Source organism: Gracilinanus agilis, chromosome 3 (assembly GCF_016433145.1).
Source record: "Gracilinanus agilis isolate LMUSP501 chromosome 3, AgileGrace, whole genome shotgun sequence".
NCBI classification, from domain to species: Eukaryota; Metazoa; Chordata; class Mammalia; order Didelphimorphia; family Didelphidae; genus Gracilinanus; species Gracilinanus agilis.
The window spans coordinates 682,645,022-682,663,781 of NC_058132.1; the positions used below are offsets into that span (position 1 = coordinate 682,645,022).

At 37.6% G+C, this 18,760-nt stretch overlaps 1 protein-coding gene across 1 annotated transcript in view; it reads left to right on the forward strand.

Annotated features, from left to right (window-relative positions):
• The window catches only part of ATP11B (ATPase phospholipid transporting 11B (putative)), a 146,533-nt gene that overhangs the window by 26,823 nt on the left and 100,950 nt on the right, over window positions 1-18,760 (forward strand). The window contains exons 3-4 of the mRNA XM_044670954.1: window positions 4,054-4,143; window positions 7,881-7,961. Coding sequence (XP_044526889.1) covers window positions 4,054-4,143; window positions 7,881-7,961 — 171 coding nt within the window. The remainder of the gene's footprint in view (window positions 1-4,053; window positions 4,144-7,880; window positions 7,962-18,760) is intronic.

Sequence of the window (18,760 nt, forward strand, 5' to 3'; positions counted from 1 at the left end):
ATTTGGGGGGCAGTGGGGTGGCTCAGTGGATTGAGAGCCAGGCCTAGAGACCCCCCCCCCCATTGCCTAATCCTTACCACTCTTCCGTCTTGGAGCCATATTGGCTCCAAGACGGAAGGTAAGGGTTTTAAAAAAATTAAAAAAAAAAAAGTCATTTATTTGTTCTGCTCTTGCACCTTTCTGTCTCTTATTGGGAAAAAATACAGACCAAACCCTTGTGAGTAATATACATAGTCAAACAAATCACTTATTCAGCTGGCCATATCCAAAATTTTATGTCTCATTCTGCACATTGAGCACATCACCTGCCTCTCTATCAAGATATGAGTGGCAAAACATTAACTAAAATATATATATTTTTAAAATAACTCTTACCTTCTGTCATAGGAGCAACTCTTAAGACAGAAAGTCAAGGGCTAGACAATTAGGGTTAAGTTATTTTCCTAGGGTCACACAGCTAGGATGCATCTGAGTGACCAGATTTGAATCAAGATCCTCTAGACTCCAGGATTGGTGCGTTAGGTGGGTAGTGAGGTAACTCAGTGGATTGAGAGCCAAGCCTGGAGATGGGAGGACCTGGCTTCAAATCTGGCCTCAGAGACTTCCTATCTGTTTGACCCTGGGCAAGTCACTTGACCCCCATTGCCTAGTCCTTACCACTCTTTTGTCTTGGATCCAATATACAGTATTGATTCTAAGATGAAAGGTAAGAGTTTTAATAAAAGAGAAAGTTATTTAGTGTGTCTTTTGGCATAAAATATATATTTATACATATTTATATGCCTAGCCACTCAGGTGAATAATAAGCTCCTTCTAACAAACATCCACTTCCAAAGGTGATTTGTCTGTTTATGATTTGAAATTGTCAGGAGATTAGACATTTTATTAGTTGGATATGGTTAGCACGCTTATTGCTAGTACCAAAGTGCTGTTTTAGCCCTTTGTGCTTTTCTTATGTCTTGTGTAAGGTAAAGCAGCATGGCACAGGGATGACAGATGGACATTGTGAATCCATTCAGAGGAGTAAACCTCTTCTTTTCTCTAGACTTCCTCAACAAAAGGAAGGCCCAAAGCAGGGACATGAGATGATGGGAAGGCCTGGAAATTATCTTTTAAAAGTTGGACCTGACCAGATACATTTTGTGTGGGACTTTTTAAGTAACAGACTGCAGTCGGATAGATCATTTATGAAAAAAATGCTAGAAGTCATGCAGGGGGCTACTGCATTCTTCTAGATATCCAGACAACCTCTAGTCCTTCCATAAACACTACCATAATTAAGGGAGTGTAAGTATCTGCCCTCTATCCTATTTTTATTAATGAATATTATAAATACAACGGTAATGGCTTAAGTATTGCACTTGATAATTTCCATTGATTTTCTTATAGGAATCTTGTGAGGCAAGTAGTAAAGGTATTCCCTCATCCTTCCCTTTTACAGACTTAAAAACTGAGGTTCACAGAGATTAAGTGGTTTGCCTAAGGTCCTTTTGTTTTTCTTAGCCCAAACTCAAACTTCAGATAGTAAGGACCTCTCTGCCATAGTCCCTCTCATAAAAGCATCATGAAGTTCAGAAGACTTAGAAGTTGTCCATTTCCTATTCTTTTTTTTTCCTGTTAAAATTGCCTTTAACCATCCCAGAAAGATACACTTTGTTTCTTTAAAAAGTTTTATTGATTCTTGTTTTTAAATCACTTTTCTTGAATTCCATGCCACCCCTCCTCCAATCTCCCTCTCACCTCCTTTGAATTCTTCCTTTTAACAAAGAAAAATAATTAAGCTGTTTGAGTTTCTTCTTTCCTTTTTTAAATCAAATTAACCTATGTTCTCTCTTTTTTTCATAAGACCAACTTTTAGTCTTATTTATTAGTTCAGTGGTTCTCTTTCGAATGTATTCATTTCTCCTTTGATTTTTTTTTTTTAAGATTTCCAATTAAGTCTTTAACTGGGGATTTAAAATTTAAAGGGGGATTCTTCCCAAGATTCTTTTCTTAGCCATTTTCCCTCTTATCTCCTAGCAATCCTATTTACTTCTGCGGCTTCAACCATTACCCTAGGCAGATATATTACCAGGTGTATGTAAAACATTTCTTTTTTCCTTGATGCCCCTAAAATTAAGCTTTCTGTAATCTTTTCTATTTTTTACTTCACACCTTTTTTTATGGTATGAAAATACCCATGTTTGAAACTGTTGCTACCTTTTGATTATTCCCTCTCCGTCACCTGCCATGTCCACTGTTATTAAGTTTATAGTTTCTTTTTTGATAACAATGTTGAAAAATTCCTACATAAACAAAAAATATGCAGATAGAGAGTTTTTTAAAAAGTCTTTGCTACAGATTACTCTGATATTTCTGGTATCCAAGATATGTATAGTATGAGTACTAATCTGTGTGTTTAAGAAGGGAGGAAGGGAATAAGTATTTATTTAGCACCTATGAGTGTCTGGTCCTGTGTTCAGTACTTTATAATTATTTTCTTATTTGACCCTTACAACTGCTTTATGAGCAGGCTTATGATCTTCATTTTACATTTGAGGAAACTGAGGCAGAAAGAGGTTAATTAATTTGACCAAGAGCACAGAGTATCAATATCAGGCTGAATTTGAGCCTTCCCAACTTTAGACCCTTTGCTTTGTCCATTACCCCACCTAGCCAACCTATAGTAGAGAAATGTTCAAAGGATACAAATAGGCAGTTTTCAAGAAATGAAAAAATGCTGCAGACTCTTAATATGAGAAATGCAAATTAAAACACAAGAAGTTCTACCAGATTGGCAATGATGACAAATAATAAAATGAGACTAATTGGATGGGCTGGAGTATAGGAACAACAATGCACTGTTATTGGAGATGTAATAGCTCCAACCATTTTCAAAGCGATTTGGAACTTTGCCACAGTAGGCACTAAACAGCAAACCCTTTGACCAGTGAATCAGAAAGGAGGAAAAAAACTTCCATGCATCAAAATATTATAGCAAAGAACTGATAACAGAGGGAGTGCCCAGCTACTAGACAGTGTTTGAATAGGTTATGTCCTATAAATGAACAAGAATATGATTGTGCTGTGAGAAGAGAAAAAAGGGATGGATTCAGAAACCTGGGAAAACTTGGATAGACTGATACAAAGTGAAGTGAACAGAGTCAAAACAATTTGTGTATTGACTATGTATGATGTAAAGTAAAACCATTCTGAAAGACTTAAAAACTTTGATGAGCACAGTCAATGTTAATTTGAAGTATTGATGATGGCTCACACTTACTGCCTCCTGGCAAAGAGGCAATAGAGGAGAGGTTCAGAAATGAGCAATACATATGGCCAATGAATCAGTGTATTTGTTTTCCTTGATAATGCTCATTTGTTACAAGGGATAACTGGGGGGAGGGGTGGTTAACAAAGCAAGGGAATAGCCATAATGATACCAAAAAAAAGAGGGGAAAAAAGCATCAATAAAACATTTAAAAATAGATAAAAGAGGAGTAGAAGGAAGCTCAGAAGGCTGGAATTTATACTTAGTGCTTATATCACACACAATTATCATTTTCTATTATCTGTATAAGAAAATGTTAATTTGGTGATATTTTTAAAGTATAAAAGGCAAATATTTCAAACTCCCTCCTGAATTCTTCTGCCTATTGCATTTCTGCTTGTCTAAAACCCAACTTAAACACTGCTGCCACCTTGAGGAATCCTGTTTTTCTTCAACCCATTTCCCTGTTGGCCACCTCTTACCCCTATACATGTACATTTGTGTACTCACATTTGCTATGTTTTGTGTTAGTTTCTCACGTGTATGTCAACTTGGACTTTGAACTCCATGTGTTTAAGCCAAGTTCTTTTCTCACAGTCAGTGCAGACCAATTTTCCACATATGTAGACTCTTAATAAGTATCCATTGAAGTGGTTTGAAATATGTCAAAACCAGTTGAAAGCTTTGTAGTCATTTAAAACTAAATAAGACAGGCTAGCTCTTGAGGGATTCATTGGGCTATGTTCTTCCAACTGCTCTTCTTAATGCATTTTGCATGACTCAAATGTTTTTTTCTCTCTCAGTATACCGTGTGGAATTTTGTGCCCAAAAATTTGTTTGAACAATTCAGAAGAGTAGCAAACTTTTACTTTCTTATTATCTTTTTGGTCCAGGTAAGTTCTTTTATATTTAATTATATTTTATTTGATCATTTAATTCAATAAGATGTTTATTTTTTAAATGGAAAAATAGTTTTTAAAAGGAGAACAAGACTAGGAAAAGAGAATTGAAAAAGTAGTTATTTCTAGGCACAAATTTTGAACCATAATTAGATTACTTGGTTTTAGGAGCCAGCTTAATAAACTTGGGATTAATTTTTTTAAATTTGATAAAAAGTAATGGCAAATGCCATATTCTTAATCTCCATTCGATTGTAAAATCCTTGAAGTCAGAGATTGTATCCATTTTCATTTTTGTGTTCCCAATACACAGCACAGTCTTTGCTCACATTAAATGCTTAACAAATGTTTCTTATATTGAATTGGATTGTATTTAGTAAGAAAAAAATTCCTCACATTTACAGAATCCCTGTACAGTATATAAAAATATCTCCCTCTGGGTCACACAGGGAATCATGTCAATTTTTAAATGTTCTTTCTCGTTCTTCTTTTGGAAAGTGTCAGGGCTATTGGCCATAGGATTCAAAGACAAGTTTTCTCTGCTAAGTTTTGGTTTCAAACGAGCAAGTCAGAATAACTTTGAAGCTTTTCCTTTTTACAATAAGCTGATATTTAAACTGTCAAAAAAAAAGTAATGGCAAAATTGGCAGTCAACTTTCTGACATAAATGGTGCAAAGAATTAGAGAAAGGGTGGGGGGGGGTGGGCACTGTTATTTCCTAAGCACTAAAAACTTATTGAGGCTCACCTATTTCAAAATTTATACTTTAGAGCATAAATACTATAAAATAACTTCCTGACTTTAATGATTGTGAAATTGTATTAGAGGAAAATCCTGTGGCACACAAAATACATAGGATGTTTGAGCTTACAACTTCTTTTTCACCAGAAGAAATCACTATTCCATTTAAGAAATGTCAAGCTTACATGTGGCATTACCACGTTACTAGTTGTTTTTTTTTTTTAAGGCCCACATATTCATATGCAAAAGTGACCTATATTAGCACAGTTGTTCATTTCCCTAAGAGTATGACTTTTCCGCCAAGTCATACTCTTAAAATTAGAATCCCTGTCATTTATGAGTTGTATTATGGGTGGTTCTATTTTCTTTCTTCTTCCCTTCTTTCTTCCCTCCCTCCCTTCTATTACCTTCTATCTTGGAATCAAAACTGTGTATTGGTGTGGGCTAGGGAATGGGAGTTAAGTGACTGGCCCAGGGTCATACATCCAAGAAGTATCTGTGGTCAGATGTGAACCCAGGACCTCCTGTCTCCAGGCTTGGTTCTCAATCCATTGACATTCCTAGCTGCCCTAATCCATTTTCTCCACATTTTTTACTTGTTTTGCTTCTTAGAAAGTCTTTGAAGTACAACATAAGCTTTTTATTTGTTGAATAAGCTCAACAATTTTTCCCTTGAGCCTATAACTTGTTCTGGAGCTTTTATATTAAAATGTATGCACTTAAAGGTTGATATTTACAGTGATTAAATAGTTAAGTTGTGTTGTTTTTTTTTAACCTTTATCTTCCATCTTGGAGTCAATACTGTATATTGGTTTCAAGGCAGAAGATTGGTAAGGGTGGGCAATGGGGGTCAAGTGACTTGCCCAGGGTCACACAGCTGGGAATTGTCTGAGGCCAGATTTGACCCTAGGACCTCCCATCTCTAGGCCTGGCTCTCAATCCACTGAGCCACCCAGCTTCCCCCTTAAGTTTTTAAATAATGGTCATTGTTTTCTGTGAGGACTGTCCTACCTACTTCAGAAGTTAGAACTTGTCAAACTGTTTGGAGTTTGTGTTATATACACTATAAATAATATATATCAGCAATAGAACTCTGAAAGCTTTTCTTGCTAGGCATTTAAAATAAAAAATCTCAGATTGTTCTAAAGCTTTTGTATGGAGAAATATGATGTGTGGCGTGTGTTTCTTCTTTTTTTTTCTTTTTAAACCCTTACCTTCTGCCTTAGAATTAATACTATGTATTGGTTCTAAGGCAGAGGAGTGGTCAGGTCTAGGAAATGGGGGTCACACAGCTAGGAAGTATCTGAGGCCAGATTTGAACCTAGGATCTTCCATCTTTTAGGCCTGGCTCTCAATCCACTGAGCTACCGAGCTGCCCCCTGGAGTGATTTCTTCTTAAACAAAGATTACCCTGGTGATTTTCACTGAAAAAGACTACAATACATAACATGATTATTCTAGCAGCTATGAACAAATTTACACTGATCCCATTTATATTCTCACCCATTTTCATTGATCTGAAGTTGTCTGAAATTGTGTGAATGCTGGTTGGTTTGGGGTTCAGACTCTGCTTATAGAAACAGAACCTATCAGCCTGGCCCTCACAAGATCATGGAACTCAAATCCTTTTTCTCAGTCCCAATTCTAATTGTGACAATTACTTACATGTTTTTTTTGTGGTTGTGGTTTTTTTTTTTTGTCTTTAGCCAGTTCCAAAAATGTGGGTTGTATAGACCAAGACAGGCTAACAGTGTTGGGATCAAACTCAAGAAAACCTGAATTCAGATCCCACCTCTGATACTAGCCAGGTGATTGTGGGCAAACTTCTCTCTCCTTTACTTTCCCCATCTATGATATAGTAATAAACCCTGGAATATTTACCTTGTACCTCACATGGATAATATGAAGTTGAATTTTCAAACTTTAAAGTACTTAACATAAGTGGGAGCACTATTATTATTAAGAATGGTAATAGTACTCAGACCATATCACATATAAATCATAAATGCAGTTCGATGGGTAATTTAAAAAAATTTATGATTAAAAAGCCTCCCTCTAACTCTGTTGATAGACCAGCTAGGTGGTTCAGTAGATAGAGTGCCAAGCCTGGAGTCAGGAAAATTTACCTTCTTGAGTTTAAATCCAACCTCAGTCACTTACTAACTGTGTGGCCCTGGGCAAGTTATCCTGTCTCAGTTTCCTCATCTGTAAAATGAGATGGAGAAGAAAATCCAAACTACTTCAATATCTTTGCTAAGAAAACCCCAAATAGGATCACAAAGAGTCAGATACAACTGAACAACAATTCTTGTTGGTAGTTTTCTGTTTTGTTTTGTTTTTTCCCCACTAAACTGGAACTTGATGGTCAGTTCAAGGATAAAAATTGGTGACCTGTTTCCAGTAGTATTAAAAGTATTTTCTGCTGCTTTTGGAAATCTACCAAGAAATATTACAGTGGAGTTTTAAAGTTCAGTTCTTTTTTCAAGCATATAGCTAGGAGCCTCAACATACCTTATGGATTATGAGAACTTTTACTGTTTAGAAAGCTTTTTCACTCTTCAAAATTTTTTGAGTATTCTGTGTAACTTCAAATCAAAATAAAGATGGAAATGTATGGAATAGTAGATTAAGATATATTGCATGATGATCCTATATTATTTTTCACTAAGGATCTCACTTGGTATTTTGTACCTTGTGCATGGAATTAGTTACAATGAAAATTTAAAAATGTTTTTTAAACGTGCATTCTTTCAAAGGAAGAGAGATGAGAATAATACACCCAACATTGCATGTACTGTTAGATTGAATTGCTATGTTGAACTTTTGGGTCTTTTTTCCTACTCTTTAAATAATAAGGCTCTCTGAATGGGGGAAGATGAGGGACATATTGGGAAGTGAAATGATGTAAAAAAAATATGGTAACTTATAAAAAAGAAAACATGCAATCTAAAAAATGTAACATTCTAAAATCTCTTTTTTTTAAAATACAGCTTATGATTGATACTCCCACGAGTCCTATTACCAGTGGACTTCCATTATTCTTTGTGATAACTGTAACTGCCATAAAGCAGGTATGAATTTGGTTCTTATCATTTTTATTTTCCCTAGAAGTTCTTACATTTTTTTCTATTTTACAATAAATTGTCATGTAAGATTGTGAACAATAATTTGTGTAAGGAAGAAGCAGCATTTTTGTTTGCTTTTGAAAAATTATTTGATATAGCTGCTCCAGAGCGGACACCTAAGCTTCAAGGGTGCCCTTGAAATATTCTGGCTATGTGATCCTGGGTAAGTCATTTAACTTTACAGTTAATTAGTATAGAATATTCTTGTAAAGTATTTGTTGCTGAGAATTTGCAGGCAGAGAGTGTTTACTTACCCAGAAATTCACTATATCAATGAAATAACAGGCCCAGTCCCTTTCCTGTCCTATTGTATTATATTTTATATATTGTATACTATTAAACATCTTTAAACTCAGGCAATGTTCAGACATCTGGTGTTAAACAATTCTTGTTATTTTCATTTATACCTGTATAATTATTAAATTAGCTTTATACCTTGTAACATTTTATTGGATTCTAAAAATGTATAGGGGCCTCTTTTGGTTCTAGCATAAACTTCTCACTATAGGTCCCTATGCCCTTTAGTTTCTTTATTCTTTTTTTTAACCCTTACTTTCCGTCTTAGAATAAATACTGTGTATCAATTACAAGGCAGAAAAGCTAGACAGTTGGGGTCTGCGGGGAGGGGGGGGGAGTGTTAAATGACTTGCCCAGAGTCACAAGGCTGGGAAGTATCTGAGGCCAGTTTTGACTCCAGGACCTCCCAGTTCTAGGCCTGACTCACAATCCACTGGGGCACTTAGCTGCCTCTAGTCCCTTTATTATTCTTTTGTTTGTTTTTTGAATTTTTATTTTTAAAAGATTTTTTCATATTTACATGATACATTTTCTTTCCCTCCCCTCTTCTCATCCTTCTCCTAGAGCTGACAAACAATTCCACTGAGTTACATATATGTTATATAAGTCACTTGATACCTATTTTCATATTATTCATTTTTTCAATAAAGTTATCTTTTAAAACCAAAACCCCAAATCATATACCCATATAAATAAGTGATAAGTCATATGTTTTTCTTCTTTATTTCTGCTTCCACAGTTCTTTCTCGGGATGTGGATAGCATTCTTTCTCATAAGTCCCTTCAGATTGTCCTGGATCACTGCATTGCAGCTAATAGCAAAGTCCATTATATTGGAGCCCCTTTATTCTTAATCGCCACCCCTCCCCCCTGCACTGGATAATTTGTCTACACCCAAATTTTTTCTTGCTTTACTTTCTCTTATTTTCTACCTTCATTCCTTCCTATCTTATTATTGGGATAGCTTGCTTTTCAAAGGTGACAGCTAATCTGATAGGCTTATTGTACTAATGTGCTAAAGTGAAGAAGGCATTGGAGATCTTTAGGGCTCTATTTGATCTTTCCATTGTACTTTGTTATTTTAATTTATACCTCATTTAAACCACTAAAGGGGAAGCTAATATAATATCTGTGGCACTAATTCTAGTTCCCATCTTGACTCTGTAGTTAGCCTTTTCAACTTTATCCTGTTCTCTGTTCTCAAATCCTTCTACCCTTTGTCCTTTATCCACTCATCTTCTAATCCAGTGATGGTGAACCTTTTAGAGACTGTGTGCCTTGCTCCACCCCCAGAGACCACATGCTATGCCATGCTCTGCCCCCAACCCCCTTCCAGACCTAGTGCCAAGTGTTCCCTGTCCTGTCCATCCCCCCTGCCTTACCCCACACAGGGGAGGGAGAAAGCACTCCCATTGGGCTGCTTGGCAGAGGGGCAAGTAAGTGAGGAATATCCTCAGCCCAGGTAGAGAGGGAAAAGTGCTTCTATTGGGCTGCTGGATGGAGGCATGGATAATGTGGAGAAATGTCCTCAAGCACAGTGGACAGGGGAAAGGGAGCAGCTCTGCCTTTCTAGTAATGAAATCTGGCAGGGGACAGCATGCGTGCCCACAGAGAACACTCTGTGTGCCCTCCTTGGCACATGTGCCATAGGTTCACCATCACTATTCTAACCATACCTTAGTTTTTAATTACTTCCGCCATTCTTTCCTGTTTCTGCTCATTCATTGATGAACAGAGCTTTGCTGACTAATACATTATAAATGAACATTATCCAACTTAACCTGGCCCTTATTAATGGAAGCTGGTTCTTCTATTCTTCTCTAAATGCTTTCCTGTCTAATTTCATATAGAAGTTACTCCCTCCTCAAGCTTCTCACACCTTTCTTATCTTGTCTTGACCAGCTGAGGAACTTAACTCCTACTCTACTGAGAAAACAGACCGTTCATGAGCTCTTTCTTCTCCCAGTCTCTTCATCTCAAAATTTTTTGACAGCATTGCCTATCTTTTCTTCCTTTTCCCCAGTTTCTGATAAAAATGTATTTATTTTCCTTGCCAAGACCAAATCCCTCTCCATGTGCCCTTGATCCTCCAATTTTCTCCAGAAGATTGCAACCTTAATTATCACTCTCCCTGCTAATTTTCACCTTATCCCTATCATTTTTTTTCCACTCTTATGTTATTTCTTGGGATCAATACTATGTATTTCAAGGCAGAAGAAGGATAAGGGCTAGGCAGTGGAAGTTAAGTTACTTAACCAGGGTCACACAGCTAGGAAGTGTCTGAGGCCAGATTTGAACCCAGGATCTCTGGGCCTGACTCAATCCACTGAGCTACCTAACTGCCCCGGGTCCCTGTCATTTCTTTTCTTACTGCCTTCAAACATGCCTGAGTCTATTTCATCCATAAGAAAATCTTCCCTATATTCTGCAATCTCTTGAAGCTGCTATCATATATCTCCTCCCTTTCTCAGGCAAACTCATAGAAGAAAACTCAGTGCCTTCTTTTCCTCTCTTTTCATTCACTTTTCATTCACTTTTTTTCCCCAGAACTTTGCAGTCTACCTTTCAGTGTGTTATCATGCAACTAAAATTGCTTTCTCTAAAGTTACCAGTAACTTCTAGTTGCCAAATCTGTTATTATTTTCTCATTCTGACTTTCCTCCTGCATTTGACACTGTTGACTGACTACCTTCTTACCTGGCTATTAGATCTTCTCTGGGTTTTCATGACCCTGCTGTGACTCTTGCCTGTCCAACACTCTTCAGCCTCTTTTGCTGGGACTCAGCATTCGTATGAACTGGGTATTTGCCCAGTTGCCCCCAGCCTATTTTTTTCAGCTTTATTTTATGTTATTCCCTTCCCCAAACTCCACAGTCTAGTCAGACTGGTCTCTCTATTCTCAGAGATTCAACCTCCCAACTTCATACCTCAGTACTAGTCATGCCACATTCCAGGAATGCCTTCCCTCCTTCCCTTTACCCCACAGAATCCCTTTTGCCTATATTTGTTGTATTCTTTTTGCATTTTTTCTGTATATACTTTTGTTCTTGTTGTTTCCCCCTATTAGAATATGAAGACATTGTGAATAAAGATTGTTTCATTCTTTGTATATTCAGTACTAAGCATACTACCTGCCAAGACACAAGAGAAAGTTTATAAATGCTTGTTGATAACTGATTGAAGTACATGTATATACATATGTGTGTATGTCTCTGCATGTGTATGTGTAGTACCAGATTTAAAGTCAGGGAACCTGGATTTCTGTTTCATTTTTGTCCCTTAGTATCTATGTGACCTTGGATAAATAGCACAGGCTCTCTAGGCTTCAGTTTGTCAGTTTAGTCCCTAGTAGCCTAATGTCCCTTCCCTCTGAATTTATAAGCCTTTGACTTAATAGACTAGACTGATATAAAAATAAGTGTGGTTCTTCAAAAAGTTAGTCTAAGAATATTATTCAGAGAATGTTTCCCTCAAAAGGTTGCCAACCTATTTTCAAATATCTTAATCCCTTAGCACTTGATATTTCTAAATAAGATTGTAACTTGGTATTGCCTATTAAATGTGGTATGTCAAATGGCGGTGTCATACAGTGACATCAATGTGGTATTTGACAGATTTGAAGGAAAATGTAAATCTGGAAACATGTTTTAGGGTATGTGACCTATAAAAATTGGCAACGAATCTTCACACATGAACAGTGTAAACCTAAAATTTTAAGTATTTGTGTATCTTTTTGTGGATTTCTTTGCTAAAGTTGATTTTTATAGGGTTTTTTAAAAAAATATGATAGACGTTAGAACGAGGTGGGGGGGGGGGCGGGGAAGGGAGGTGGAGGACAGCTTGACCAGAAAGTATCAAGACAATTTTTACTGTTGTGATTTCTCCTTTCTCTGGAGTAACATTTTATATCAAAAAAGAGACATGGGAATCTAGTAAATATGTGGAATGAAAAATTATTATGGGAATATTATGTTTACAACCATTTTCCATCTCTGTTGGGTGGTATTTCTAATGGCTTTTACTGTATACTATTTGAATGGTCTCTCACCTTCCTTAATAGCCTGCTGCAGATTATTATTTGTCTGTATATTATAGTAGGTAGCAAGGTGTTGTGGAGAGGGAGAGCTGTTCTGCACCAACTAAAACCTGAGTTTGATTTCCATTTCTGACACCTGCCAGCATTTCTCCTGGACAAGATAGTTCTGTGTGCCTTGGTTTTCTAAATTGTAAAACAAGAGTAGCACTTTTACCAACCTCAATTTGAATTCAAGTATTCTAAGCACCTAGTAAGTTACCTCACAGAATTTTTATTAGGAAAGTAATTAATAAACCTGAAAAGACTATATATAGTTAAAAGAATGGAGAAGATAGAGATATGTATATATGATGATGATGTGTCAATGATCTGATCTCTTGACCTGAGATCAGATCTTTCTCTCTATATCTCCTCTCTTACTATTACTATTTCCTATAGATCTTCCTTCTAGATATTACAGGATAGCTGGTAATCTTAGGGATAGTATAGATCAGTGATTCCCAAAGTGGGCGCTACCGCCCCCTGGTGGGTGCTACAGTGATCCAGGGAGGCGGTGATGGTCACAGGTGCATTTATCTTTCCTATTAATTGCTATTAAAACTAAAAAAAATTAATTTCCAGGGGGCTAAGTAATAATTTTTCTGGAAAGGGGGCGGTAGGCCAAAAAAGTTTGGGAACCACTGGTATAGAAGAAGGAGGGACCAGAGCCCAAAGCCTAAGCCAACTGCAGTTGGTGAAGTAGGAACAGAACACCCACTCCCTCACTCTAGTTGTTGCTGTATTTATCCCTCTTCTCCCTAACAAGTTTGGTTGGTTAAACCTGTCAGTGACTTCCTTCTAACAGTTGTCCAGGCCAGACCTCTTGAGAGGTTATGTAGGTGGATAACCTCTAGGCCCAACCTGAGGTTGAATTGATTGATAATGGGTTATTGATTGGCTTTGGAAACTATTGAAATCTGACTGCGTAATTAATCCTCCCTTCCCAAGGGCTGTGATATGTTATAATAAACCCCACTGATATTCCTCTACTAGATATAGATGTAGATAAAGTATATAGAGAGAATAGGATTGACACCTCTCCTTTATAACAGTTGCCCAGGCAGAATCCTTTAGGTCAATGGATGATATCCCTTCAGGACCCACCTGGGGTTAATTGATATTATTTAATGGGCTCTTTAGCTGTTGTAATCTGACTGTGTGTCTCCCTTCCCAAATAAGCTTTGAATAACCACTTCAGGAAGGTACTTTAAAACTTTGATTGTATTTAACAAAGGAGGATAATGGGTTTGGATGGAGGTATTGGGAGACCCTAAGTTAAAATGATACTGATGAATCTCTAAACTGTAGGCAAGTGAATGAATTAAGATGATTAGCTTCTCTCTGGTACAGCTTGGCCAGAGCCACACCAGAGTAGGCAAACTGCTGTATAATCTTTCAGCTTCTTCTTCACTAGATGATAAGCCTAACCAGTTGAGATATCCACCCTTTCCACCCTCTTCTTCTTCTGCCCACTTCCCAGATCCCTCCCAGGCCCTGGGAAACCTAGATGACTAAGATGATTAACTTCCTAATATCTAGGGGCATTAGAATCAGAGATGGTGGTCTAGGTACAGGTTGTTGATGGTACAGGAACAAACAGGAGGACCTTGCAGGGTTGAGTTTGCAAGTCTCAATCTCACCAAGACCAGGATCCACTGATCTTTGGTCTCAGGGAAAAGTAAGAACCAAGAACCCCTGCCAGGGCTACCAGGGTGGTTTTATTACCTCCCCCCCTCCCCCCCCCCCTTGGGCCAACTGCCCTCTCCTGTCTTCATGCCTCTCTGGGAACATTCCAACATCCAACTGATCCACCTGTCAATCACAGTGTGAACTCCTAGCTCCCAGAGATTCAATATAACAGATATAATAACCACTCAGGAAGGTGCTTCTGTTGAATCACTATATTATCTATTGGTGGGGAAAGGATACCAAGGTATTAGGTTTGGGGATTGGAAACCCTATTGCTATATTTGGCTATTAATCTAATTGATGATCAAAACTGGAGAATGCTAGGCTGGTAGAGGCTTGAGGTCTTCACCCTCTCACTATCTCTGGCCAGACCTGGCCACAGCCAAGCCAGAGAATAGGGAAGGCTATTGATTTAGATATGGCTTGATGGTTTGTGTATTCTCTCAGCTCTACCACCAATGATATTGATGGCTCACTAGCTCTCTCAGTCAAACAAGGATATAGGTTCAGGTTCTGACCTACCTTTTCTACCCTTCAACCACTCTTTCACCTCCCTCTGCCCAGTTTGATCCAAAGATGCTTGCTCAAGTCCCAGCTCAGATCTGAGACCTCCCTCAACTGTAGTTCTTAGGGGGTATATATAGGGTGGGGGCCAACCGATGTTTGCCCCTGGCTCACGGCACCTGGGAACATTCGAAACTCTCAACTGCTATCCTTGTCAGTCAAGGTATATATATTTACTATTATTATTATTAGCCTGGTACTATGTTCATAACCCTCTGTTCTTCCCTGCTCAGTATTATATAGCTTTGCTGGGGTAGTTTGTACTCTCAGTGTAATTCATTTATGACACAATAAGTTAAGGTCTGACACATTTATTTTATATCTAGGTATCTGATTAAATTTTCAGTTTCCAAAGAAATAGGAAACAAGAGAGGAAAGAGAAGTGTGTTACTATAGGCTTTACATATTCTACCCTTGGGTTGAGATATAAATTAAAGACTCTGAAGGTCTATAGAAAGTTCTAAAAGATTTGGGGTAAAACTGAAAGGTTTGTAGCCTTTCTGCTACTTTTACTACCTGTATGAACTTGGGCAAGTCTGTGCCTCTGTGTCCTCATTTATAAAGTGAGAATTGGGTTGGTGACAAGTATGAGTGGTATAATGGTAAGTGTTGAGGAAATTTAGGGGGCTATGAAGTGTAGGCATTGATTAATTCATAATTCTTTTTTCTCTTCTGGTGCAGGCTTTAAGTATATATTGAAATATGTATAAAATTTTTAAAATTCTTTTTGTGTTAGTCCCCCAAAATATACCTGACCTATTGTGGTCTTGTGCAGGTAAAATGATGGTTCCACTAAATAAAAGATTAATAAAGCTTAGTGAACTTGGTAACTACAAAATGAGGTAGAATAAAAGGTAAATGTATAGGCTTCCATCATATCGTTACCTTTGTCATCATCATTTTTTTCTTTATAATTAAAGACAAACAATCTTGTTTATTCTGATTGTAAGTCATGTTTGTCTTCTCTAAATTCTATTCTGATGCCACCTTATATGATATTAGTAACAGAGTAGACATGTGTCCAAGGACCAACTTATCAAAGATCGGGTGGTGAATTGTGTGACTGTGGCACATCAGGAGAAAGCACACAATTTTTTAATGGCCATTAGTCATATGTAGCTTTTTTCTTTATTCCAAGTTGCTATGATATAGGAGTGGTAAAAAGAATGACAAAGTATGCTAAGAATCTTATATATTTAGGCTTTTATAAACATTAATTTAGCTGTGAGACAAGGCTCTCACATTTAGGCTACCAACAGCTAAGTTGACATACTCCTGGCAGAACTAGATCAGATCAATATTGAGTTTCTTATGTAAGCAAAGCCAGAAGATTAAAGGAAGTTGTAGCTTTCCAATTTCTTGTGTAGAAAGCAACAAAGTTTACAGAATTAATTCCAAAGCAGTAAGTAACATCAATAGGAAAGTCACTTATTTCATCTATAATACTCATATTGAACATTGACCAAAAGACTGCCATGAAAATACTTATGACTGTGTGCCAATATTGCAGAATATAAAGAAGTAGAGAAAGTCTTTGCTTCTTCATGATCCCTTAATAGTTATAATTTTTATCGCATTTTTATCTGAAAGATTTGCATTTGGGGGCAGCTGGGTGGCTCAGTGGATTGAGAGCCAGGCCCACAGATGGGAGGTCCTGGGTTCAATTTTGGCCTCAGATACTTCCTAGCTGGGTGACCCTGGGCAAGTCACTTGACCCCCATTGTGTAGCCCTTACCACTCTTCTGCCTTAGAACCAATACCTATTATATAATATGGTGGGTCCTCTGATGGTATGAGGAGCTGAAGCTGAGTGAGTGTGGAAATCCTTAGGTGTAATTCCAAGTTGTGGTAGTGAAACACTAGGGACCCCACAGGAATATTTGTGAAGAAACTGCTACACCCAACTTCAGTATAACAGTGTCCCAGAATAAGTAGTCAAGTGAAGAAACTGTGGTTCAGATTAGACAGCTCTTCTAACTGCTTATCCTGGCCCAAGGTGTTAGTTGACTGAGACTTAACTTAGTTAGAAATAAGCCCTCTTTCTTCAGAAATCCCAAGGATATGATTTTTTTTGTTTTTGTTTTTGTTTTTGTTTTTGTTTTTAAACCCTTGTACTTTGGTGTATTGTCTCACAGGTGGAAGATTGGTAAGGGTGGGCAATGGGGGTCAAGTGACTTGCCCAGGGTCACACAGCTGGGAAGTGGCTGAGGCCGGGTTTGAACCTAGGACCTCCTGTCTCTAGGCCTGACTCTCACTCCACTGAGCTACCCAGCTGCCCCAACCAAGGATATGATTTTTAATCCTTACGGTAAAGAATGATATTCACCCAAGTGAGTTTAAGATGTAATGATAAAGGAGATCCTTGGCTTAAGCTATAGATGATCAGATGCTATGATAATTGAAGGTAATCAGGGTTTCAAGTTTGACAGTTGATGTGGCTTGCCTGCTAGATTCAACCTTGCAAAGCCAGGCTGTTTAACCTGAATCAGGTTTGATGGTGATTGATATTGTTTCTTCTTGATGAATAATTAATCAAGATGTATAGAATAGAGTCATACAGGATTTGAGAGTATGGTAGTGATCAGAGCTGGCATTCTAAATTGATCTTTGGCCTACCCAAGCCCAACCAAGACCTCCCACCAAAACCCTTCTCAAAACTGAGACCTCTCCTTTAGTCCAAATCCTGCTTTTATAGTCCTCCCAGCAACTGACTTTGCCCTTGCTGGCACATGCCAAGCTCAGTTCATTCTAAGTTCCAAACTGCTAACTGTCAATCATTCTGCTTTTCATATTGCAATGCCAAATAACATTACATACACAATATTGATTCTAAGGCGGAAGGTAAGGGTTTAAAAAAAAAGATTTGCATTTATTATTTCTGCTTTTCTGCATTTGTTTGCAATGTTTTTTGTGCCCTGGTACATGGTCAGTCTTTATATATGTACCATGTGCTGCTGAAAAGAAAGAATATTCTTTTTTATTCCTGTTCTGTTTTCTCCAGATATCTATTAACTCTAATTTTTCTAACATTTCATTCACTTCCCTTACTTCTTTCTCATTTATTTTTTGGTTCAGTTTATTTAGTTCTAATAGGGGAAGGTTGAGGTCCCCCACTAGTATGGTTTTACTATTGATTTACTCCTTTTGTTTATTCTTTAGAAATCTGGATGCCATACCATTTGGTGCATAGAAGAAATAGTGACATCTTTTTGTTTTACTCCTTTCATTCAACACAATGACTATGAAGTCTACAGAGAATAGCTTGCAAATGCCTATTTATTTCCTCTTATTTCCACTTAGGATAGTCTCAGTTTTTCATGATAGATTGTTTTCACAAAGATTTTAAGAGACAGAGAAGCAGGTATAAGGTGGTACCTCAGGGTTGTTTTAATTTACATTTCTCTAATCAGGAGGAATTTAGAACACTTTTTCATGTGCTTATTGATAGTTTTGATTTCATCTTGTGGAAATTACCTATTCATGTCCTTGACCGTTTTTCCAATTGGGGAATGAAGACTGGCTTTTGCCTAGATTATAATTAGTTCTTTAGGATATCCAATAACATATATACTTGGGACAGAGAGTAAAAATGGACAATGAATTGGACCCAGAATTAAACTTGTTATAATGGTCCTGGTGATATGAGGAGCTGAAGCTGAGTGTGTGTGGGTGATACCTAAGTGTAACACCTAAGTTGTGAATTTTTAATATTTTAAATTTTTTTTTCCCCCCACCTGAAGCTTTCTCTAGGGGGCTGTTAGGGTTACCTAGTATCTTCTATCCCTTCCAATCAACCCTAGGAAACAATAAACCCCCATTTGTCTTTTTTTTTTTTTAAACATTTATTAATATTCATTTTTTTTTTAAACCCTTAACTTCTGTGTATTGACTTATAGGTGGAAGAGTGGTAAGGGTAGGCAATGGGGGTCAAGTGACTTGCCCAGGGTCACACAGCTGAGAAGTGTCTGAGGCTGGATTTGAACCTAGAACCTCCCGTCTCTAGGCCTGGCTCTCAATCGACTGAGCTACCCAGCTGCCCCCTCACTTAATATTCATTTTTAACATGGTTACATGATTCATGCTCCACCTTTCCCCTTCAACCCCGCCCCCCCCCCGCACAC